General features: G+C 42.3%; 2 protein-coding genes across 4 annotated transcripts in view; both read right to left on the reverse strand.

Annotated features, from left to right (window-relative positions):
- Window positions 1–589: 589 nt before the first annotated feature.
- LOC139380642 (neurexophilin-1-like) lies at window positions 590–6,408 on the reverse strand. Of its 3 annotated transcripts, XM_071123552.1 has the most exons (3): window positions 6,350–6,381; window positions 3,066–3,087; window positions 590–1,351 (listed from the first exon to the last, which is right to left on the reverse strand). In XM_071123552.1, exons 1-3 carry the CDS (start codon window positions 6,379–6,381, stop codon window positions 590–592), a joined length of 816 nt encoding a protein of 271 aa, XP_070979653.1. The 3 variants fall into 3 exon arrangements, with proteins under 3 accessions (XP_070979653.1, XP_070979638.1, XP_070979645.1); XM_071123537.1 differs by lacking the exon at window positions 3,066–3,087 and having other exon boundaries at window positions 6,334–6,408; XM_071123544.1 differs by lacking the exon at window positions 3,066–3,087 and having other exon boundaries at window positions 590–1,379.
- Window positions 6,409–7,881: 1,473 nt separating this feature from the next.
- LOC139365860 (thrombospondin type-1 domain-containing protein 7A-like) overlaps window positions 7,882–24,039 on the reverse strand; it is a 100,225-nt gene continuing 84,067 nt past the window's right edge. Inside the window, exons 19-29 of the mRNA XM_071102924.1 lie at window positions 23,033–23,174; window positions 19,359–19,474; window positions 18,566–18,683; window positions 16,031–16,176; window positions 15,729–15,903; window positions 13,554–13,727; window positions 12,438–12,533; window positions 12,214–12,299; window positions 11,647–11,860; window positions 10,690–10,777; window positions 7,882–9,154 (exon numbers count right to left, since the gene is read on the reverse strand). Of these exons, the coding sequence (XP_070959025.1) occupies window positions 9,064–9,154; window positions 10,690–10,777; window positions 11,647–11,860; window positions 12,214–12,299; window positions 12,438–12,533; window positions 13,554–13,727; window positions 15,729–15,903; window positions 16,031–16,176; window positions 18,566–18,683; window positions 19,359–19,474; window positions 23,033–23,174 (1,446 nt within the window). The 3' untranslated portion in view covers window positions 7,882–9,063. The remainder of the gene's footprint in view (window positions 9,155–10,689; window positions 10,778–11,646; window positions 11,861–12,213; window positions 12,300–12,437; window positions 12,534–13,553; window positions 13,728–15,728; window positions 15,904–16,030; window positions 16,177–18,565; window positions 18,684–19,358; window positions 19,475–23,032; window positions 23,175–24,039) is intronic.

Genomic DNA, 24,039 nt, shown 5'->3' on the forward strand with positions numbered 1-24,039 from the left:
ATCTGTATTTCTGGCTGTCATACAGATACAAACACGTAATGAAATAGATGGCACGTCTTAATGCGTTCGGACACTTTCCTTCACAGTAAGTCGACATCTACCCATTTCATTTCCCGCTTTGTAATCACCAGCGACAAACAGAAACGGACAATGAGGGAAAATGAAAAATGCTATTCCATCAACACACAGAGTTACATTAGAAGATCGAAACACTTTCTAATAGAATAAAGTGGGCTTTATGAGTTATTATTTACATAATGGCAAACCTTCAGCGAGGGCTCCGGCTGAGTACTTTCGTATAGCTACTATAGAGGGTCAAAATACATGAGGAAAAAGTATGCCAAGCCAGGAAATGTTGTGTCCTAAATGCTCGTACAATGGCCATAGGGAAGGTCTGCTCAGTGTAGCGATCTCACAAGCAGCAGGGACGCATTAGCTTTAATAATACCTTTTAACAGTTCTGTTCCGACAGTAAAGCATCCCCCTCTGTTCTATTGAGGGCCGTGCCAGCCTAGCTCAAATCAACTGACACCTCTCAAGAGCGAATGCCCTGTCTGTCTCTGTTCCATTCCCTTAGCCGCTCAGCCAATCATCCGGTGGGGAGGTAGGGAGTATCGCTGTGGTAATTGTAATCCGGACACACTTTCTGCACCAGCTTGTAGTCGGTGCTGTAGAAGGAGATGTAGATGCAGATGACTTTGAAGGGCTTGGAGCACAGCCAGGACACATGGCTCTGGGTCTGCTCCTGAGGGCAGCTCTGCGAAGGGTCGTGGGAACACAACGACTTCCTGGTGCCCTTCTCCACCTTCTCGTACTCCACCCTGCAGTTGAACAGCTTGGTGTCTTTGGGCTCGAGGACCGTCGACTGCTGCAGCTGGAACTCCACGGCCTTGGTGGGCGGCACCAGACCCACCGACACGTTGCCCTGGCCCGTCGCGTTGTGGCGGAAGTAGACGCTGAACGTGCCGTTGCCGTGGTCTACGATCTTCCCGGTGATCAGCAGGTTGAGCTTCACTGTCTTGATGTTGGAGTGGAAGTCGCCCCAGCCGAACATCTTCTTGAACTTTCCTGTCTTGACGATGGGTCTCCTCTTGGATCGGGAGCGGGGGTCACGAAGGCTAGAGGTGTTGTGGAGCCAGTCCCAGAGCTCCTGTTTAGAGTATGGTTCCAACTTGTCATAGTTCAGATCCAGGCCGGACAGGTTCTTGTCATAAAAGGTCTGGGAGAGCAGGCGACTGATGGATAAGTCCTTGCTGGTGTCTGTTGTCCAGAGGTCCTTAGCTCTCGACTTCGGGCTCTCTGACTTCAGAACGTCTGAACTTCCAGAAGCAGACGAATGGGCACTTGTAACCTGTGGAAAACAAAGAGACAATACAATCCTATTTCAATGATGGAACACAACAGGCATGCCGTGAATGGCTTAAACCATTAAAAAAATAAGCCTGCTGTTTAGGATCAAAAGTTATATGTCCTTGATATGTCCTTGAATCTTTTGTTCTGCCCCTGAACAGGCAGTTAACCCACTGTTCCTAGGCTGTCATTGAAAATAAGAATTTGTTCTTAACTGACTTGCCTAGTTAAATAAAGGTCAAATAAAAAATATAAAAAATATGCAATTTTTGTGTTTTGTACCAATAGATCATACATGAACTGTAGATCTGAAATGGCAATAAAATCAATACCCATTTGAAATTCAGTGACGCTGAAGGTCATGACTAATGGATATAGAAATAATATGAGACAAATTCAGTGCATGACACAATTGCCTCATATGAACACAGTGTCTTTTATCAAGCGTAAGGACATTCCAATCCTGCCATACATATAGATGAATGAAGCGTTTATTCAGTAGCCTACAGACGTGACGCAAAACCAGACTATTACCCGCTGAATGTACCCTGAACGGTTGATTGATGATTCCTTTACTCCGGCCCTCATAATAATACAGATGACAGGGCTAAGATTCCCACTGCACTTCACGAAGAATGGTGACAGTGATGGCCTAACCCCATCTGTGGAACGTGACAGCAGATCTATCTGGGCAAAGTCTTACATGTTGTACCTTTACCTCAGATCAATACTAGGAGAATAAGGTCTTCTCTCTTTCACAAAGTTCACAGGATGACATTGCGGTAGGGTAGTCTGTGTATTGCAACAGTTATAGTGCGAATGCATGTTGGATTTGGACATAGAATACTTCATTTGAAAAAGATCAAATCTTCTTGTTTTTGGTGCTCAAGCCGAATTTCAATCTCATCTTTGTGTTGGGCCAAATTTGACTTCATATCCATGAACAGTGCAAAAGAATTGTGCAAAAACCTAATTATAAATCTGCCAACTTGATTTAAGTTGACATTTTTCTTCAACAATGTGTTATAAAGGGGGCACTATTTATGTATTGCTCACTTTAGTAAACTCTGGTTAAATAATCGCCTCCTTATAACGCACATTGTTGAAGAAAATGTTTTAATTAAATCACACTGCGAGAATATAACGACGTTTATGGTATTTTTTGCACTTTGCAGAATTATTTTGCACTAAGAAAATGTCACTGCAATGTTCTTTAACTTATACATTCGCCTTCTCTATCTGAAAATAAATAGGGAAGGTTGAGTGGTTCAGTTTCATTGAATAGGAAGTATGAACCATCATTCAAATAAGCCCAATTTATTTCCCATGGCTTTCTCTTTCCTGATTCATTAGCAGTGGGCTCTCCAATGACCAAATGAAAAATAGCTTTCATAGAGCTGTAACTACCTGTGCTGCTAAATGACTGAAGCTCAATCTCAATGGATTCCCCCTACTCGGAAGGACTGCCAACCACCCCCCCCCCCCCCCCCCCTCGTTTAACCTTTATTTAACCAGGAGAAAGACTCACGGTTAAAAGCATTTTTTTTTTGCGAGGGCGACCTGGAAAATAAAACATTTAGTTTTCCCTTTAAGGATCTCACAACATATATCCCATTTAGTTGATTCAGACACGTTTCTCCTAAGCAATCATATGCACAATTCAATTTCAAAATGTTTCTTGAGAGCTAGCTTGGTCCTTGCGGTCTTGTCATGACGGTTATTATACTGGGTTCAACACTGACATGCAATTAGCTTTCATCTGAAGCACCTGACAGCCTGTGCAAACTGTCATGGTCGGGATTAGAGGGCCCCGTGTCACAGTCGCAGAGACCCCAATTCCCGGATTATAACCAACCTGTAATCCACACGACAGAGATTAGGCAAATCAAGGCACTCCTGACTAAACCAACATTTACATCAAGGCAGCCTTGTCTGAGGAAACAGAGGAAAGGCCAAGATTACCTCGCTCTGTTTGAGAGCATGTGAGACATTATTTTCACATTTAGCTTCTTTTTTCCGCTGGTGTTAAATGGAGGTGGAGAAACAGGTTGTCACCAACAGCTATAATGGGGTGAATTTGAAAAGTTTGAGGCATTGCTCATCAGACAGTTCTAAATCTCACCTGTGGCCTCAAACAAACCAGAATTCCTGCACATGATTACACAAATACTGGGATGATTTTATAATGGAGGACATACCCTGTTAAATACCCTACTGAGTCCTATTGAAAATACCCATAGACATAATGTGGTATACACAGTCGATGGATGTACCTGAATGTTATCTCTTCCTGTTAAGGAATCCTTTCCCTAGAGGGAGGAAGATACAGTCTGGTACTGTACAGTAGCTTCCCTTGTGATAAGGAGGATATGCTATAGGTTAAAACCCCAATATAGCAAAAATGTATTGTTCTGATAAGACAACCTTGGTAGCTAAAAAACACCTAGGAGAGACTATTAAAAATGTGTGAGCTTTCATTTACTGAAATGGTACTGCAGCTGGAACTCGTAGGGGGGGGGGGGGGGGGGGGGGGTTATAGGGCAGACTTGTCTCTTCCGACAGACTTACCATTTTAGCAACTAAATTGAGTGAATTCTGGGTGCTGCATTTGCCAACACTTCCGGTTAAAGAGCCATTAGAGTTGGAATAGTTGGAACCGGCTGTCTCTATTCCTATTCAAAGCAACAATGTCGTCCATCTTGTTTGGGTAGTTTGGAGTTGTTTGTTTGCCACAGCTTGTCTCAGTATTTTGTGTTATAGTGGAACAAAATTGCACCATGTTGATGAATCTACATGAATCCAAGAATCATGGCCATTCCACCATTCTATTTAGTATATAAAGGATCTTCACTGACATGACATACTTCCCTTTCAACTCTCAGCTACCATATGTGCCTAAATGAATATCAGACAGCACCTTACAGCACTGGTCAATCAGAACCATTCAGAATCTGTGAGTCCGCAGGGACATGATTCCATCGTTCAGTGAGCAGAACGGAATTGAATCTAAGCGCAGTAAGACTGTACACATCTCCAGGGATATGTTTTAGGCCAGATGTGGCCTACTCTTCTCCTGGAGAGCTACTCCCCGCAGGGTTTCGTTCTAGCCCTAATCTAACACTTGATTATACTAATCAGTAGCTCTCCTGGGGGAGCTGGCCATCACTCCTTTAGGGGATAGTTTGGTTGTGCTGATATCCAAATTGATCTAGGAAAATGTAGGATTTTCTTTCTCTGATGTTTTCATGGATCAGCTATAGCATTCTCAGAGATGAACAGAGATCAAAGTGAAATCACCAGAGTTACCTGAGGGGGTCAAAGATCATGGGCTTTAGAGTGAGGCATCTCAAGACATCTCAAATAGGTGTGAAATAGAATGGTAGACTATGAAACGTAGCAAACATAGGGCAGTATTGTCGTCGTGAGTTCTGTAGAGGATGAAAACGGTCAGCAGTTGGACTGAGGGTATTACCGTGGCAACAAAAAAATAGCCACTATTTTCTCCAACTCACCCAGAGGATAAATACATAATCACATTATTTCACACACGAGTTGGTTCAAAGGCGTCCAAAATAAGTTTGCGAGGTTCCCATGGGTCTGTCAATCTGTCGAAGGAGCTCGAGGCTTGAGCTTAGGATGCGCCGAGCACGAAACAATTATGAGCACCCCATTAAAGCATGGCGAAGCAATTTGGAGGCGAAGCCTGGAAAAACATTCACATCAAGTGGTACAATTGAGAGTAAACACTTTCTGTACATCCAACACTTCATGTTTACAGTACTGTAGTGACATTTTACATTTAACATAGTATTAGTTTAATATAATTGCATCATAATGCACTGAATAAAAGTGTTCCTTAAAAAAGGAAAGGCTTCATTAGTTCAAGGGATAAAATGATTAGCGAGCCTAGTGAAGTGTGAAATTGAGTTTATAATTTTAAAGACTGCGAATTCAATTCGATAATGGGAATTGTATAAATAATTATTCATAATTCACTTATTTCAATCACTATGCAAATGAAGTGCTGATAACCCAAGGTAACCATTGAAGATTAGTCAACTTTGTGGGATTAAGTTCAAATAATGTGTAAGAGACAAATTGGGCCTATTTCTCTTGCTTGTCTGTTGACAGATTTACCTCATGCAGGGTTACTACGTACCAGAAGATTAACACAATTGGGATGTCTGTTATGGCAAACTGTTATGGCATAACAATTAAGATATTATGTCAAGCTTATCAAAAAGGTGAAATGTCAAGCGTTTGAAATGTCAAACTTTTCAACTGAATTGAGTGACTCAAATGGAAGTCGATTGATTAAAATGAGATCTACAACCAATCGGAATGTGAATGACTAAATGTTTCCCTCTGCACACAACAGTACATCTACTAAAAACAATAGATGAGTAAGTAAAGGTGTAAAGGGAAATTTCACAAATGGTTCATCTTCATAATCTCCAGCACCACCCCATCAACATATGGGAAAATGGCGCTTTTCTATGTTTTGTAGTAAAAAAAAGATAGAGGAAGATAAGTGTTTTCAATGACATTATTGGTGTGCACTGTGTGATTTTAACCAATTATTAGTATGCATTGCCCACTAATTGTCTACTAATTGGTTGATGTCATCATTGGAAAGACTTATCTTCCTATGTCTTTTTTACTACAACACATAGAAACGCTGCATTTCCGCACATGTTGATGATGGGGTGGTTCTGGAGATAATGAATATGAAGTTGAAATATGGTGACATTTCCCTTTAAGAGTAAAAGCAAAGACTGGTGCTCTCCAATGTGCTGAAAAGTATACTCAAAATATATATGCAGCATATACATTTACCAAACACTTGTGAGTAAAAAAGTATTTGAAAAAATGCTATGGCACAGGCAACATCTGTACATTTAGCTGGTAGCTTTAGAACACAAGATTTCAAAAGAGAGAAAATTAGATTTTTACTAGATAATTGACAACAAAAACTCAACTTACCATAGAAATGAGTGACAGGAGAACAACGCACCAACATGTGGACTTCATTCCTCTTGGTAGACCTTCACTTTTCATGCCTACCTGTACGCAAATCCCTTTCTTGAAAAATAAAATAAAATGGACTATGTAAAAATGCCACAACTAGAGATAAATGACAAAGGGAAACCCAAGCAAATAGCAGGAATCAATCTTCAGATTGACTGATGGCTGAAAATCAAATGCTCTGTCTATGTTTTGTCTATTGGAAGATGTGAATGATACGTTCTTTGTTGCAGGATTAGTAGCGGTGTTGCGTGAATGGTAGTGCTTGTAGGTCTGATTGTCAGTGTTATGTGATGTTTTATAGAGCGAGAGAAAGAGAAGAGAGAAAGAGGCAGAGAGAGAGAGAGAGGGATTGAGAGAGGCAGGAGGAGGGAGAGAGAGAGAGCTAGAGAGAGGGGCGAGAAAGAGTGAGAGAGGCAGGAAAAGGGGCAGAGAGAGAGAGAGAGAGAGAGGGGTGAGAAAGAGTGAGAGAGGCAGGAAAAGGGACAGAGAGAGAGAGAGAGAGAGAGAGAGAGAGAGAGAGGGGTGAGAAAGAGTGAGAGAGAGAGGCAGGAAGAGATATAGAGGGAAAGAGACTTCAAGAGAGCCTTGCAATAAAACTTTTCATTTGTGTCTAGAGAGACATCTAGTGGTACATCTAACATAATGGACAGTACACTAGAAAGGCATTCATCAACACTTTCACTGTAACCTAGTATGTTTATAACACTTTCTTCATTTATTTTTTAGTAATACTTCCGATACAATCTCTACAAAATGACGGAGTCTTATCTTTTTGTACAACACACAGCTTGCTTCAAGAGAACCACCATCAGTAATAGCATACACCCACTTTGCAATATTCAAACTAAACATTTGTGTGCAATACAAAATAAATGTACACATATGTTGATTCTTTTTTTTTTCCTTTCTCCAAAAATTCAAAAAAATATTTAAAAGGGAAAAAAAAGTGAACATTGTCCTCATCAACTGCTCTTCTAGCTATCAGGCAGACTGGTCGAATTCCGCCACTGTAGAACAGCGGCGTCATATTTCCTCTGTATTCATATACTGTAATGACGGCTGCTTAGATGGACCTCGATATATATATATACAGAATATGTGATGTGATATTGTACGCCGGGAGAACGACTGCATCATTACAATATGTCTAAGATGTCTATGATATGGGTCATTGTGAAAAAAGGAAAATAGTTAAATAGTCTTGTTCCTAGAGCCTTTTGTCCTAGAAAATGGTACCGTTTAACTTCGAAATCCAAATTCATCACCAAATTCATCAGTCATTCATCCCATGAATCAATGACATACAGTTTAAACATGTGCTGCACCCATTATTAAATATGTTGGTTTCATGAGTGTATATGGTACTGTAGATAGCTGATCATTGGCAATAAGGCAGAAGTTAGAGTTGCGTGACATTAGAAATGAGATAAAAATACAATAGTAGTCACACACATCGTTTTAGCTTTAGAAGGGTTTTGTTTTTTGCAAAAACAAGTTATCTAAAAAATAAGAAAATCCATTTACCCATTTATCTTCCATGTACATATGGGCTATGTTTCATATTTACAACATTTAAACCATTGGAAATATCTCATTGTAAGCAAGAACAGAATCAATGGTCCTCATTTAAGTCGTCTGTTCGATTTCATTCGGGCATAGAGAGGGACAATACCAAACAAACTACAGTATATAGACCACAAAAGATACTGGACCAAAAACTAAACGAGTTGTGACAAAATAAAATCTATACATATTTACCATTGATTCACACCCCCTGTGTTATAGAATGTGGACATCATCTCCAGTTATCATGTATCCATGGTCTTGAAAATGCCTATTATTTTTACATTTAGTTTCCAACTGCATTTGGTTGTGTCTTAAGAGAGGCAATGTTCTATGGCAATACAACATATAAGTCATCATGTGCATATCATGCTGCACTAATATAGTGCAATAATAGTGCCTGAAACAAAGCAAAAGGGAGACAGGCAATAGATCCAGTAACCAGGGATTGTTTCTCATCTTGTGTTCTCGGTCTGTATATGTTTATCCTTCAAGATAGGCCTCTGTCTAGGAATCAACCGGAAACCAAAAGTATCTCTTTGTTTGCGACCGAAGGAGATTTCAGTCAAAATCCAGAAAGGAAATGAATCCAAGCCTTTTCATGGAGATTTTCCTCCCCTTCCCTGCGGTGACTTTTGGCAACGTGCGAACCGTCAGTGCATCCTAAGCCTCCAGCTACTCAACGTTTCAGTGACGAGCAAAAAAACACGGCAAAGAAATGAGCTTGTGCTGTTTGTGTTCAAAGACAGAAAAGTTTGTCTCTTCGCAGCAGCCCTTCCATTTGAAAGCAAAAAATGGGCAAACCAAAAAAAAAGGCATTTTCCTCGTAGTGAGTGGAGGCTGTGAAGGCTTTTGTTTAAGGAAATATCACAAAAGAAAATGGAAAAGGAGAACTGCTGCTTGAAATGGACTAAACCCAAATATGTCTAAGTGGAGAAATGTTTCCTCAATTCCAATCTCCAATTAACACATGAGGACCCAAAATGGATTCAAGATGGCCGTTGGTCTTCTTCTTCTGATCTGCAAGATGAAAACATCCCTGTCCTTCCTATGATGGGATATGTCTCTTTGTTTTTACGGCAGGTGGGACAGGTCTCTGGAGGACTAGGCTACCCCAGAGTCCTACATGTCAGCGTCCCCATCATAGGCTAGGGTGAGAGGTTTCAATCGGTTGTTCATTTGCCTCTGTCTCTTTGGTTTCTTTGGCTTTTTGCTAAGAGGAAGAGTAGACAACAGGTTACTACCCTGCCTTACAATCAAGTAAAACACCAGCAGCACTAGAAAGTGGCTATTACTATTATGTCAGTTCTAACATATCGCTGCGATTGTTCCAAATGAATGATATCTCTATAAAACGGACATTTCGGGAAAAGACAATGGGCATATCAAAAAGATAAAAAGCAAGTTAAAAGGTATTAGTATGTTAATTTGCATGAATATCTGTGGCCATGCTTCACTTGACTTCTATGGCTCTGAGCTATAAAGTACCTTTTGTATTGGCTCTGACAGTGCAAGAATATTACAGAGCTATTTAGCAAACATCACCATCCTAGGAAAAGAGAAGCACTATTGTTGTCCTGCAATTGTTAATGCCTCAAAAGATGCATGTGTAAACGCTTACTTCTACTGCATTTGTCCATATTTCTTGATGGTAACGTGAACGTGATCATCCTCAATAATTGGTGTTCCGGGCATAACAAATGTGAGCACCATAATAAATGTGTGTGACAATGTATGGTAAATAGGGGATAAACAGGGATGAGATGGTAGAGGGGATTCGATAAAAGCAGGGAAATGTTGCTCCTGCTCTAAAATATAGTAGCTACCTGTCATGGCCACCAGAGGGCAGTATGACATCATCATTGTGCGATTTTACATTCAAGAAAACAAATAAGTCTTCAGGAAAAGGTCAGAATGAGTCTTAATAAGGGTTGAATAAGTCAATGATGGTTACATTAGTTGTCACTAGGCCTGGTCACAGATTTTGTTCCAGGCCAAATCTAACACTTCTAAATGAGCTAATCTTCATCTTGAGATGTTGATTAGTAATTGGGTGTGTTAGGGTCTGGAGACCACTGCCCTAATGGTTTAGGTTAATTATTTGTTGAAGGTAAGCTCATCCTAAAGTCGGAAGCCTACTTACGACCAGGTTCTATCCGGAGCCTACCACCTACAGTATGAGGGACCCATAGAAGGTGATTTCCTGGGACTTCACCTGCACTAGCAACTTCACACAGCTGGTCAAGCGGGACATGTCATATGACACTGGTGGAGGGGTCACAAGTCAGGGGTCAATGATTGGCACTGCAGCTACTTGTAGAGCTGCCTCTTTTTCCTCTTTAGCCGCTGCTTTGGCCGCTGCTTTGGCCGCTGCTTTGGCCGCTGCTTTGGCCGCTGCTTTGGCCCAACTCTTGGCAATCGGGGCAGGTATAAGTCAACTCATGTGCATTTTGACCCATCCAGACCACCAACCCATTGGCGTTGGACTCAGTGGCCTGAAGACGGCGGTGGAGGACACTGTAACTGCTGCTGGCGACAGATGGCATGAAGAAAACAAAACAAACAACAACAAAACAATAAATAAACCAAAAAGATGGGGAGGGGGTGAACCGACTAACGACTAAATGAAAATGTTCAAAATCTCAAATCTAATCGGACCCCCCCCCCCAAAAAAAATGACTACGGGGATTTTGAATGAATGATGAAGGGATGGATGAGTAAAAAAGGACAAGATCAGAGCGGACTCACCAAGCTAGGTATATCATAGACACTATGAACATGAGCAGTACCAGGGCTCCCGCTGTTACACCATATACCCACATCTTCAGCTTGCCATCTGTGGAGGAGGGAGAGCTGTCAGTTCAGCTGGCTACGTGGCTGACGGTGTCCGTAACACAATCAGAATTGGGAAGAACAATTCATTTGTCAAGCACTTTGCCCACGCATCAAGCAGAACTGGATTCTGGAAAGAACACAAGGTTGGTGATGGCATCCTTTTGAAAGAAGTCTTCAGAGCTTCCACTTAGTTCCGCAATTTACAAAATGGACATGTTTGGACATGCAATGTCCTGGACATGGACATGCAATGCAAGGCAACATATGCCCGTTTCCGTTCATTTCTGGCTTTGTAGATGTTGATCTGAATTGTGCTTTGAAGGACATGTCTAGACAGTCTCAACCTGTCAAAAATGGTAAGAGCCCAAGTTCCACTTACTGCCTCAGTGACATGCAGCACTCTAACCAGAAAGCACTATGGGGTTAACCAAGCATTTTGGTCTTTAGAAATGTTAAATCAGTTTATATTAGCTAAGAGCACACAAGAAAATAGCATAATACATAGTATCTCCTGTATTGGCTACAATCCTGCTGAAGCATCTAGCCAATCATCAGCCAAGTGCTTCCTTTTCATTTCACGCACAATGATGAACGAGTAGCAGAGAAACATTTTCCTCTGATCCATACGGTTCCTCCCATCACTTTACATTCTTGCTATATCTACTATTGTCAGAAGTGTGTGCAGAAATGCAACTCTCATAAACCAAAAGCCGTAAAGGCTATTTACTGTGGTCGGTGTAGTTTCACCTGTAAGAAATAATGCCCCTGCAGCATCTCTCTCATTTTCATAGGTTTACTTTTTGTACCCTGCACCTGCAAGTTACTGAACGTGTGTTCACTACATCTAGGCTAGTCACGTAGCTGGTTCACCTGGTCCAAAGGGCTGCAGGTACCAGGTGCGTCCGGTGCGTCCAGGCTGTATGGTGGCAGGCAGGGTGGGGTTGATGGCACGGCTGGTCTTCACGTCAGTCTTCTTGTCCCCGGCTGTGGGGATCTCCAGAATGGGTATAGGGGTGCAGTGGTCCAGCTGGCCACTGGAGGACATCACCTCTGTGTAGCCCTCCTCGCACATACACACACCAGCCTGAAGAGGGCAGTGTTACACAAATACAGTTCACTGCTGTGTTTGAATATGCTAATATCTGTCACATCCTTGCTTCCTCTGTCCTTGTTTCCTTAATTCCTTTCAAAGCTAATTGGAGGAGGAGGTCAGAGGGAGGGACCTTGGATCCTCTCCTTTGATGCACTTTGAAAGGAATTGAGGAGACAAGGATGGAGGAAGCAAGGATTTGACAGGTATTAATGCTTTCAGACACAACCACGGTTGTCAGCTTGTCACTATCTGGCCATGCTAGAATGGACTGAAGTGCAACGCGTTCAGAGCACAAACCTAATCTGAACCACTCTCACTCAACAGACTACCCGTGAACAGCTCACCTCAGTGCAGAAGGACATTGGCAATTGACACAGCGGGTCACAGGAGTTGTTGTCGTCCCCTGGAGGATTGATATGGGGGCATCCTCCTGTAGGTCAAAGGTCACCAAAGAAGGATCAGATGGCATGTGATTGGTAAGATCTTTAGGCTTTGATGTCAACTCTAATAAGGCATATGGAAAGAAGTGCATTAAGGCAAGCACCATTGAAGGTTTAGCAGTGCCTACCTGTGACGTTGAGTCCATCAGAGCGCTGACACCAGGTGACGCGAGAGGAGCCTAACCACGTGCTGCTCATCCACTTGTACTCAAAACACTCCCCATCTGTAAGAGCACAAGACATAATGATCTCGATGAGCCATTAAGCCAGGTACAGAACAGAGCCAAATTTAATTCAGATCAGTTCTACTGAATTAAACGGAACTTCATTGAACAGAGGGTTGTGGTTCGAGTTTTACATTCTGGATGAAAGGCTCAGGCTTTTGCTAGATGGCTTAGCAGGAACGCTGTTAATGTTTTATCAATATCTCCATCAGTGCTCCAAGTGACCCATAGTCTTTAGGGAGCCCTCTGATAACTAATCACCTACACAACCAGTTCAACTCTATCATAAATGAGCAATCTAACTAAACATTTGGATTTTTCTCTCAGTGCTACAATCAATACAATAGATTTTTATAGTGTCATCTGTCAGGGTATAATGATCTGGGCTGTTAATCCCCCCCCCCCCCCTCTCTATTCCCTATATTGCTTCCTCTACCTCTCCCCTCTCTCTCTTTCACTCCTCTCTCTCCTGTTCTTCCTCTCCAGCCCATGTCTCGCTCCATCTCCCCCTGTCTCCCCTTCCTCTCCTTGTTAAAGAGCGCTGGACCACCCCATCCCCTCATGGGCCCATAGTGATGCTTATAAACCAGGTCATCCCAGCGATGGCTGCCGTGGGGCGGCCGCAGCAGTTTGTGAGAAAATTAGGGACTCCCCAGCCAGAGCCCAGGGGAATGTAGTGGGGGGTTGGGGATTCACATAACACTGTATGCTCTAGTCTAGTCCAACCCATGAATAAAATGCCTGAGGGACCATGCTAGTACTGTATAAAAACATGAGGAATTTGTTTTGCCATATTTTGACCTGGTAAAATAAATTCCTCATGTATAATGTTATTTGACTTCGGTGAAAACATAAAACCTGGGTTGTATTCATTAGGCACCAAATGGAAGAAAACGGACTGAAGCGGGAAGGGACTACCTTAATTGTCCAATAAAAAAAACAACATACATTTTCATCTTCCGTTGCAAAACCCTTTGCTCGTGTGCTCTAATGAATACAACCCTGTTCTCCCAATCTCACCAGTGCAAGGTCGGGACTCCCAATCCTGGTCAGGACACAGCTGGACATTCTCGGGCTCTTGGGCCATGACGGCTCGCGAGCGCACCTGGACAGAGCCAAAGTCCACGCCGGCCCCTTTGGCACACACACTCAGACACGGGCTCCAGTCAGACCACTCCATCAGGTAGCATTCACCTACAGAGAGGAGAGAGAGGAGAGAGAGAGAGAACCACACAGCTGTTAGCTTCTTTGTTCCATTTGGAGTCATATGCCTAGAGAAACAGAGCAAGAAACACAACTAAAGCTAACCAAGTCAGGCTTATTAAACTCTCGGGGTTGAAGGACGTCTATTACAGCTCAAAGCAGATTGTTGTTGAAGTAATGTATGTGTATATCTGCATATAAAGGAGATGTTATGAATTCACAGCGTGTTGTGCTGTTTTTTCTCTATGCTTTTCTTGTACAGGAATAGGTTCAATCTAGATCTATGCTGCCACCCACACTGTACCATGATGCACAATATAAAAAAACAACACACCTACAGTGCCTTGCGAAAGTATTCGGCCCCCTTGAACTTTGCGACCTTTTGCCACATTTCAGGCTTCAAACATAAAGATATAAAACTGTATTTTTTTGTGAAGAATCAACAACAAGTGGGACACAATCATGAAGTGGAACGACATTTATTGGATATTTCAAACTTTTTTAACAAAACAAAAACTGAAAAATTGGGCGTGCAAAATTATTCAGCCCCTTTACTTTCAGTGCAGCAAACTCTCTCCAGAAGTTCAGTGAGGATCTCTGAATTATCCAATGTTGACCTAAATGACTAATGATGATAAATACAATCCACCTGTCTGTAATCAAGTCTCCGTATAAATTCACCTGCACTGTGATAGTCTCAGAGGTCCGTTAAAAGCGCAGAAAGCATCATGAAGAACAAGGAACACACCAGGCAGGTCCGAGATACTGTTGTGAAGAAGTTTAAAGCCGGATTTGGATACAAAAAGATTTCCCAAGCTTTAAACATCCCAAGGAGCACTGTGCAAGCGATAATATTGAAATGGAAGGAGTATCAGACCACTGCAAATCTACCAAGACCTGGCCGTCCCTCTAAACTTTCAGCTCATACAAGGAGAAGACTGATCAGAGATGCAGCCAAGAGGCCCATGATCACTCTGGATGAACTGCAGAGATCTACAGCTGAGGTGGGAGACTCTGTCCATAGGACAACAATCAGTCGTATATTGCACAAATCTGGCCTTTATGGAAGAGTGGCAAGAAGAAAGCCATTTCTTAAAGATATCCATAAAAAGTGTCGTTTAAAGTTTGCCACAAGCCACCTGGGAGACACACCAAACATGTGGAAGAAGGTGCTCTAGATGAAACCAAAATTGAACTTTTTGGCAACAATGCAAAACGTTATGTTTGGCGTAAAAGCAACACAGCTGAACACACCATCCCCACTGTCAAACATGGTGGTGGCAGCATCATGGTTTGGGCCTGCTTTTCTTCAGCAGGGACAGGGAAGATGGTTAAAATTGATGGGAAGATGGATGGAGCCAAATACAGGACCATTCTGGAAGAAAACCTGATGGAGTCTGCAAAAGACCTGAGACTGGGACGGAGATTTGTCTTCCAACAAGACAATGATCCAAAACATAAAGCAAAATCTACAATGGAATGGTTCAAAAATAAACATATCCAGGTGTTAGAATGTTCAAGTCAAAGTCCAGACCTGAATCCAATCGAGAATCTGTGGAAAGAACTGAAAACTGCTGTTCACAAATGCTCTCCATCCAACCTCACTGAGCTCGAGCTGTTTTGCAAGGAGGAATGGGAAAACATTTCAGTCTCTCGATGTGCAAAACTGATAGAGACATACCCCAAGCGACTTACAGCTGTAATCGCAGCAAAAGGTGGCGCTACAAAGTATTAACTTAAGGGGGCTGAATAATTTTGCACGCCCAATTTTTCAGTTTTGGATTTGTTAAAAAAGTTTGAAATATCCAATAAATGTCGTTCCACTTCATGATTGTGTCCCACTTATTGTTGATTCTTCACAAAAAAATACAGTTTTAGATCTTTATGTTTGAAGCCTGAAATGTGGCAAAAGGTCGCAAAGTTCAAGGGGGCCGAATACTTTCGCAAGGCACTGTACATAAGACAGGAGCGCTGTATTAGCTGGTTGTTTACCTGGACAGGGCAGAACACAGGTCTCCTTCAGTATGATCAGCTTGTCTTTGTTGACAGCCAGCTCCAGACCCCCACACAGCTCCTCCTCCACCATGCTGGCCTCTCCTTCTCCGGAGCCGTCCGACACGAAGCACGTCAGGTTCCGGTAGCGAAGTCCCGCTCCACATACCACCTCCTGGGGGAGACATACACACACACACACACACACACACACACACGGAAAAGTCAGATCATATCCTCTGTGTAGGTTAACTGAGTACAAGGGCCAAAGAGAGAATAAGACAGTGTGTGGTGTAGCCTACCTCCACTCTGCACTCAGACCAGGGACTGTACTGCCACCTGTAACAGGGTCTGACAGGACAAGGTTTCCACTGCTCCAGCTGAGAGGGACAGGGACGCCCGTCTCCCTGGGACCCCTGCACCACCCCCCTGCTACGCCACATCCTCCCTGGAACACAAAAATGCAGTGACGTCATTAATGTGAGACACTCACTGGACAATTAGTCTTGTACAGATGTAGGATCTTAATTTGATCACCCTGTTGCAGGGCAACTTTCTGGCAATACCGTGTAGTGTATTTGAGGTTTAAAAGGCTCCTGACGTTTGCAATTTTTACTTTGAAATTTCAGACTTCATTTTTCCCCTTATGAAAAAAAATCTATCAACACCTTCAAAAATGTCCATGAATTATAATCCAGATAATAATTCACATTTCCTGTTGGTGAGTGTTATTTTCCTGCTGTAGGTAAACTGACTCAAATGAAGATTCTACATCTGTAGTAGTTACAGTATCGCATCTACCTAAAGACATGTAGAAAGTCTGCAGACGTTGAAGACTATTTCATTCAGAAAGGAAGCTTTGACTGTGATTTACATCCACATATGACTGATGTCTGAATAGGGAGATGCACTAGCTCCGTCTAGACAAACGCAAGTCAATTATGTGTTGTTCCTTCCTTAAGAATGGAGCAGTCTGCTAAAGTTCATCCTTTGTTTTAATGTCAGGTCATTCACCATTCAATTGGCAAAGAAATGTAATTACCGTATAGGCCTACAAACAGTTATTGTGTGTATTTATGTACATGTGTATTCGTGTGGACTCCTGTGCGTCTTTTGCGTGTGTGTTACTATATTATTTATAGGTTACTGTATTAGTCGTCCCTAACTACTTGACAAAGGCAGCTCTTGAAAAAGCTACACTGTTGTGTGCTCCAGCCATATTGATTACCTCTCCACTCCCAGTCCTCCACTTGAGCAAAATGACTTTTCCTTTCTGTTCTGACAACTACTGCCTTCCTATTATATGACAGGACCATATGAGGTGGTGAAGTCTCTTGTGTGTAATGGATCGGGTGGGCTGCAGTTTGAGTATTTCGTAAGCCTTCTTGATTCTAAAGGGCTTTGCAATGTGATGTATACAGTAGATATACTTAGAGTGCATCATCTCAGATGAAGTATAGGCATTAAGATAGCTCTCTCTCTCTCTCTCACACACACACACACACACACACACACACACACACACACACACACACACACACACACACACACACACACACACACACACACACACACACACACACACACACACACACACACACACACACACACACACACACACACACACACACACACACACACACACACACACAGATTGTGATTTGCTGTAACACACTGGTACTTCAAGTACTGCAGACTCAATTTCCACCTCTCCCTCGCATTAATTCCTCTCTTTCCACGGCTCTCGTAGAAATCCATCTCATTGCTTCCACGCCACATGCTCTTTCAAACCCCTTACCCTTTCTCCGTCTCTGTTTTGCAATTGGTCACACATAACAGCTCATTTTCCAACACAGAGCCAGCAATCCTCTCCCTCAACCAAACAACAAAGAACACCTGCTATCCTTATCAGACAGTAAAATACAGCACTCTCTCTCAGACATAATTCTACCTCACACCCTGTTCTAGCCAACAGAACATCCTCTATAGATCAGGTGAGGATCCCCACTGCACCTTTAACCACTATTAAAACACTTATCTCTTGCCTGTGATTTAGCTGCAGGTGCTAGAGGCTATAGGCTGGTTGTTACTTCAAAGGGCTTCCCACAGGGCCGCTAGCAGACAGACATAATAGGACAGAATCAATTGTCTGATGCCGCACAACAAACAAACAACAAAGGACAGAGCAGTCACTTTACAGGGCGACGTATGAGGCAATCTCTCTCAGTTCAATGAGCAGTCTTGCTATTTTTTTTTGGGGGGGGGGGGGGGTTCTCCCAACCCATTAAGAGTGTGATGTGATGTGTCTCAAACGGCCGGTGTTGTTTTTGTAGGTGCAGACGGAGATCCCTGTGATCGCTGGTCATCTGACAGCATAAAGGAGCTGTTGATTTAACATGGGTTAATAGCACAGCGAACGTAGGGAGATGTGCATTCTATTATGTAAGGCCATTGGTTGAACGGAATAGAGTGAGATTGAAGACACTGTATGACGGTGTTAAATGCCGTTTGTCTTGTTTGTAATCTTTGTTTTTTCCCAAACCATGGCTGCCTGAGGTATTCTGGGATTTCAGCTTGAATAGGATATTTGTGGCAAACAAAGCATTCAATTGCAGAACATTCATACGTTCCTTCTCTAACTCATTCCCATTCCCACACACAGCACTGCATCTCATATTGAAGCAATATTCATATAACCACCAAGATGAGTCTGGTTTGATGACCCTCTGGAGAAGTTAACCCATTAAGTGTCCTTCACTTCTTCTTCTTGACCATCTCAGACGTTCAAGTAGGAGCCGTTGACAGAATAAGGATATAGGAGGAGAATCAGGTCTTACCATCCAGTCCACACGTGTGCGAGCATTCTGACCAGGCCGACCAATCAGACAGCTGGCAGTTGACGGGACACTCCACCACACAGGAAATGTTCATTTGCCACTTCCTCTCCAGGCTCAGCTATGAAAGAGCGGGATCATTATCACTCAGTAACAGTATCAGTCACAACACCTATCATAGTGGGGTTTTGCAACAGACTGTTACAGCCAGCCCAGACCCACTACTTCTTACTTCTGTCTGAACCCTAGGTAAACAGCCTATAATTCCCAGGAGCTGCTGGTTCTGTTCTGGCACAAGATGGGCACCCGGCTTGTTTAAATCCTGTTATCCCTGATTGAGCCGGACTGAAACTGGGCCATGGGTTCCATAGCAGTGAGGTTAGTTTTTCCACTACAGCCTGCAAGGGACAATTTGAGAACGTCTGAATGGATTATGAAGTTGAATCTGAGTTGAATCTGATGGGGCTACAGCAATCCTCATGTGTAAACACTTCTAAATGTTTTATGGAGATGCTGTATATGCCTGTCATTTTATTTGCCTAGAATCACTTGTGGCTGATACTGATCCAAAGAGATAATACATTATGTTACTGCTGCTCTGCTGAGCTAAATTAGTAATACTCCAAGGACACACAACTTCAAAATATTGACAGTACAGATGGTTCAGTTACTCTGGAAACGGTCCAATTTCAGTATCACTAGTATTGACTCAGTATTGGCTTTCATCATAGTGGACCTGAATTAGGGCGAGGATTGTAATCAGGAGTTGGGGAAAGAGCGTTTAAGAGGGCCTCACCTCCTTACAGAACTTGAGGTCGACAGACTTGCCGTCGCTGCGTACACAGTCCAGCATCCGCGTCTTGATGCCATTCCCACACACAGCATTGGCACTTAGCTGACATGTGCTCCAGTCTGAGGGGAAAAGGCAGACCAGTATGAAAATCACACTCAAATTCAAGACAAACTCACAAACATACACTGAGTATAATAAACATTAGAAACACCTTCCTAATATTGAGTTGCACTCCTTTTTGCCCTCAGAACAGCCTCAATTCGTCGGGGCACAGACTCTACAAGGTGTAGAAAATGTTCCACAGGGATGCTGGCCCATATTGACTCCAATGCTTCCCACAGTTGTGTCAAGTTGGCTGGATGTCCTTTGGGTGGTGGACCATTCTTGATACAAATCGGTGTGCCTGGCATCTACTACCATACCCCGTTCAAAGGCGCACATTTTTTTGTCTTGCCCATTCACCCTCTGAATGGAAAACATACACAATCCGTGTCTCAATTGTCTCAAGGCTTGATTATCCTTCTTTAACCGGTCTCCTCCCCTTCATCTACATTGATTGAAGTGGATTTAACAAGTGGCATCAATAAAGAGTCATAGCTTTCACCTGAATTCACCTGGTCAGTCTATGTCATGGAAAGAACAGGTGTTCTAAAATGTTTTCTATACTCAGTGTACTGTAGGGCCCGAACCAATGATTTATATATACACTAGATGGCTAATAGGTTGCGCTGATTTGAAGCCACCACACCACCATTTTACTACCCTGACCACCATTGTAAAAATAAGCTATATAAATTCATTTTAATTCATTTCTACATTCGTTTTTACCAAATTGATTCTATTACAGACACCTTAATGCATACTTTGAAATTATTATGTGAGCTAAACATACAAATAATAATAAAATAAATATGTAAAAACATTTTCCTTGAAGTATCATTTTTTGATAGTAAAGTGTGCCAACTACAATATTTAAATACTTAAATCCATGTTATTTCGTCCTTGAAACATTTAATAGAAATACTGTAAAGAGTTCCCTTATATTCATACGGTTCTTCTGGGGAGTACCAATATGTCCGACCGGTACCTTCAAAGCCTTTCATTTGGCCAATAAACAACATCCGTAATCTAGTGTTTACATACATCATTGCCCCAAACCAGACTTGAGATATATGTGCAAAGCTTCAATCATTGGGCAAAGGGTACATTGGATGTCAAAGCCTGTTTAAGGCAGTGCCAACCCCAAGCCCTTTTCTAAAGTTAGGATATTTACTCAGTTGAGTTTGATGGCAGTTGATTCAGTTTGGCAACAGATGCATAGAGAACACCTCTAACACTTGAACTGAACAGAGTCGTGACTGCTGGTAACACCTGCTCTGCCATGCTTTTGACAGCTGAACTAGGACACGTGACGGAGAAGCACGTAAAAAGATCAAAAGAAATTGTGGAATTGTCATACTTGCATAAAAATAAAGATACATTAATAGAAAATGACTCCAGTGAAAGTAAAAAGTCACCCAGTAAAATACTACTTGAGTGAGTCAAAAAGTGTTGGATTTTAAATATACTTAAGTATCAAAAGTAAATGTAAGGGATGAAATAGAAAGAAGTAGAAGTATATTATATTAATCAAACCAAATGGCACAATTTTATTTAAAATAAAATGTATGTATAGCTAGGGGCACGCTCCACTCCAACACTCAGACGCCATTTACAAATAAGGTGTTTGTGTTTAGTGAGTCCGCCTGTCACGCCCTGATCTGTTTCACCTGTCCTTGTGATTGTTTCCACCCCCTCCAGGTGTCGCTTATTTTCCCTGGTATATATATCCCTGTGTTTCCTGTCTCTCTGTGCCAGTTCGTCTTGTATGTTCAAGTCAACCAGTGTGGTTTTTCCCTGTGCGCCTGCGTTTCTATTCTCTTTTACTAGTCCTCCAGGATTTGACCTTTGCCTGTTTTTCTGTACTCCATTCCCGCCTGCCTGAACATTCTGCCTGCCCTGACCTCGAGCCTGCCTGCCATTCTGTACCTCTGGAACGCTGAACTGGTTTTGACTTTTTGCCTGTCCACGACCATTCTCTTGCCTACCCCTTTTGGATTGTTAATAAACATCTTGGACTCTAACCATCTGCCTCCTGTGTCTGCATCTGTGTCTCGCCTTGTGCCCTTATACCGCCAGATCATAGGCAGTGAAGATGACCAGGGACGTTCTGTTGATAGGTGTGTGAATTGGACCATTTTCCTGTCCTGCTAAGCATTCAAAATGTAAGGAGTAACTTTGGTTGTCAGGGAAAATATATGGAGTAAAAAGTACATCATTTTCTTTTGGAATGTAGTGAAGTAAAAGTAATCAAAAACATAAATAGTAAAGTACAGATACTCAAACTTTACACCAAAACTTAAGTATTTTGCACCACTGTTCAAGAGAGACATCAAGTTGTGTTGTGCCCCTTTCACACCTCACATAACTAATTTTACAGACACCACCTTGACTTTGCAGTTCAACCTGTTTAATACAGACCCAAAATAAACGAGCCTCTGAAGTGAAGCATATCATTTGAATCCAGAGAAGTTGGAGTCCCAGAGCCCCCAGTCAAATAACCATGTGGCTCTAGTTAAAGCCAGGAAGCCTGTCTACCGCTGAGGGGCCCGGGGATCACTCAAACGCCTGCAACACTCTGACAAAGATGAGTGGCTGTTTTTAAGCGGCTGTTTTGAGAGCTCAACTCCTGCTGCAAAGCTTTGTGGCACTCGGGGGAGTCGAAGAGGGAGATTGTGGAGAGAGAGACAGAATGATTCAGACAAGCAGAGGCAAGATGGTTCCTGGCAACATGAAATAGAGCATTTCCAGTAATGATCTCTACTGGTATTTTATTTACATAGTTACTGTGTGGCCCTGAAAGGCCTGGGTGCCGCTGGGAGAGGAGCGCTACAGATTAGCAGTGAAGTGAGCAACAGACAGAGAGAGGAGAGGGAGAGAGAGCTACAATATTGAAGATAACACTACAAATCTCTGGAATCACAGAGGAGCCACCAAAAAAAGACTGTGCAGTTTAATTGGGGCAAGTAGTTTTGGAGTAGCACTAGATAGTGTGCAATTGGAGTAGCTGCACCAAGAGTGTGCAATATTAATACACTACCTTATAGTGTGTATATAGATATTTTTTAAACTGCAATGGTTGGGTAAAGTTATTTCAGTATGAGTAAAACTAGAACACTTATAGGCCCAGTGCAGTCAAAAACATGATTTCCTTGTGTTTTATATATATTTCCACCATATGAGGTTGGAATAATACTAGGAATAATTGGAATAATACTGGAATAATACTCTTTAGTGTAAGAGCTGTTTAAAAAGACCACCTGACATTTCTGCTTGTTTTGGTGGGATGGAGTCACCAGGTGGTTAATAAGTTAATACACCAAGAAATTGTTCATGCTAAGAAGCTAGTTTTGTTTCTTTTTGACCATTTTGATTGAAAACAGTCACATTAAGGTACTTAATTGTTACCCAGAAATGATTTGATATTGAGGTAAAAACGGCTGCATTTGGGCTTTTAAGTAACAGTGTAAGTAGATAGCCACTGATGAGGGAAAGTAGCTACTTATAGACAAACTAAATGGAAGATGTCAAAGTGAGATATTCTGCGATTCTTTCGTTTTTTTAATGTATTTTTTTACCTGTGATGTTGTAGAAATAGTGAAAGCAGTTCAGGTTCAGACTACATGGCTCCTTCTCTGTGGTGTCCGGACATTGTCTCCCTTCTCCAGGTGACCGGATGGCGTAGGCTGTCCGTTTCCTGCTGTTGTTGTAGCTGCATGGCTGAAAGGTAGGCACACTTTCACGTCAACATGGAGGGATTGAGCAAAAAGGAGGGAGGGTTGTGCATTTTTCTTATAGCTTAAATGATATACAAGTCCATATCGCAGCAAGTGATAAGAATTCTACGTAGACTGATCACTGAGCTGGAACTTAAGCCCCTTTTCAATGGAGAGCCCTTGCCACCGTGATGTCCATATTTATTGAACATAAAAGTCGATTCAACTGTGTGAATTTGCGGGCTTCTGGATTATTTCCCAGTTCTTTCTCCATATTTAATTGTCCTAAATAAAAGTGGATTAAAATTCCATGTTCTGATGTCATGCCATTCCCAATTCCCAGGGCTGCCAACTTTTCCATATCCTCACTACTGGCATTCCTGGAATATGTCATGCTTAGGAATTGTGTGGTAAAACGTTGAGGATGCTTCTCAAATAGATTTTCCATCCTAACATTCCTTCCATTCCATGTACACAGTGTGAGACTGGGAAAAACACTGCCTCTGGAATACCTCCATCGCTGTAATGTTTTATTCGTCATGAATAAAACATGGAACAAGTCCCACTGGTACCAACGCGACTCCATGTTGAGATTGGAATTGTGGGAAGTCAGCATGTCAAGCACTTAAAGAGAATGGGGTGTGATTAACAATGGCTGGTGCCCTTTCAGGAAAACAGCAGGTGACGTCAAAATAGTTCCATCGCTCCTTTACAACCAATGAAATGTGTCAGAGGGGTAGGAGTGGACAAAGGCAGTATCCCCTGTTACTGCGGTTAACTAGTGGACTACTGGATGCCTCACAAGTCCTCAACTGGCCGCTTCATTAAATAGTACCAGCAAAACACCAGTCTCAACGTCAACAGTGAAC

This window comes from Oncorhynchus clarkii, chromosome 2, assembly GCF_045791955.1.
Source record: "Oncorhynchus clarkii lewisi isolate Uvic-CL-2024 chromosome 2, UVic_Ocla_1.0, whole genome shotgun sequence".
NCBI lineage: Eukaryota > Metazoa > Chordata > Actinopteri > Salmoniformes > Salmonidae > Oncorhynchus > Oncorhynchus clarkii.

Bases quoted from the DNA above. Each gene is read 5' to 3' on its own strand.
- LOC139380642 (XM_071123537.1), bottom strand. From the start codon at position 6,408: ATGAAAAGTGAAGGTCTACCAAGAGGAATGAAGTCCACATGTTGGTGC. The intron at 1,352-6,333 runs GTAAGTTGAGTT...TGTTTTCCACAG, and splicing joins TCCTGTCACTCATTTCTATG to GTTACAAGTGCCCATTCGTC.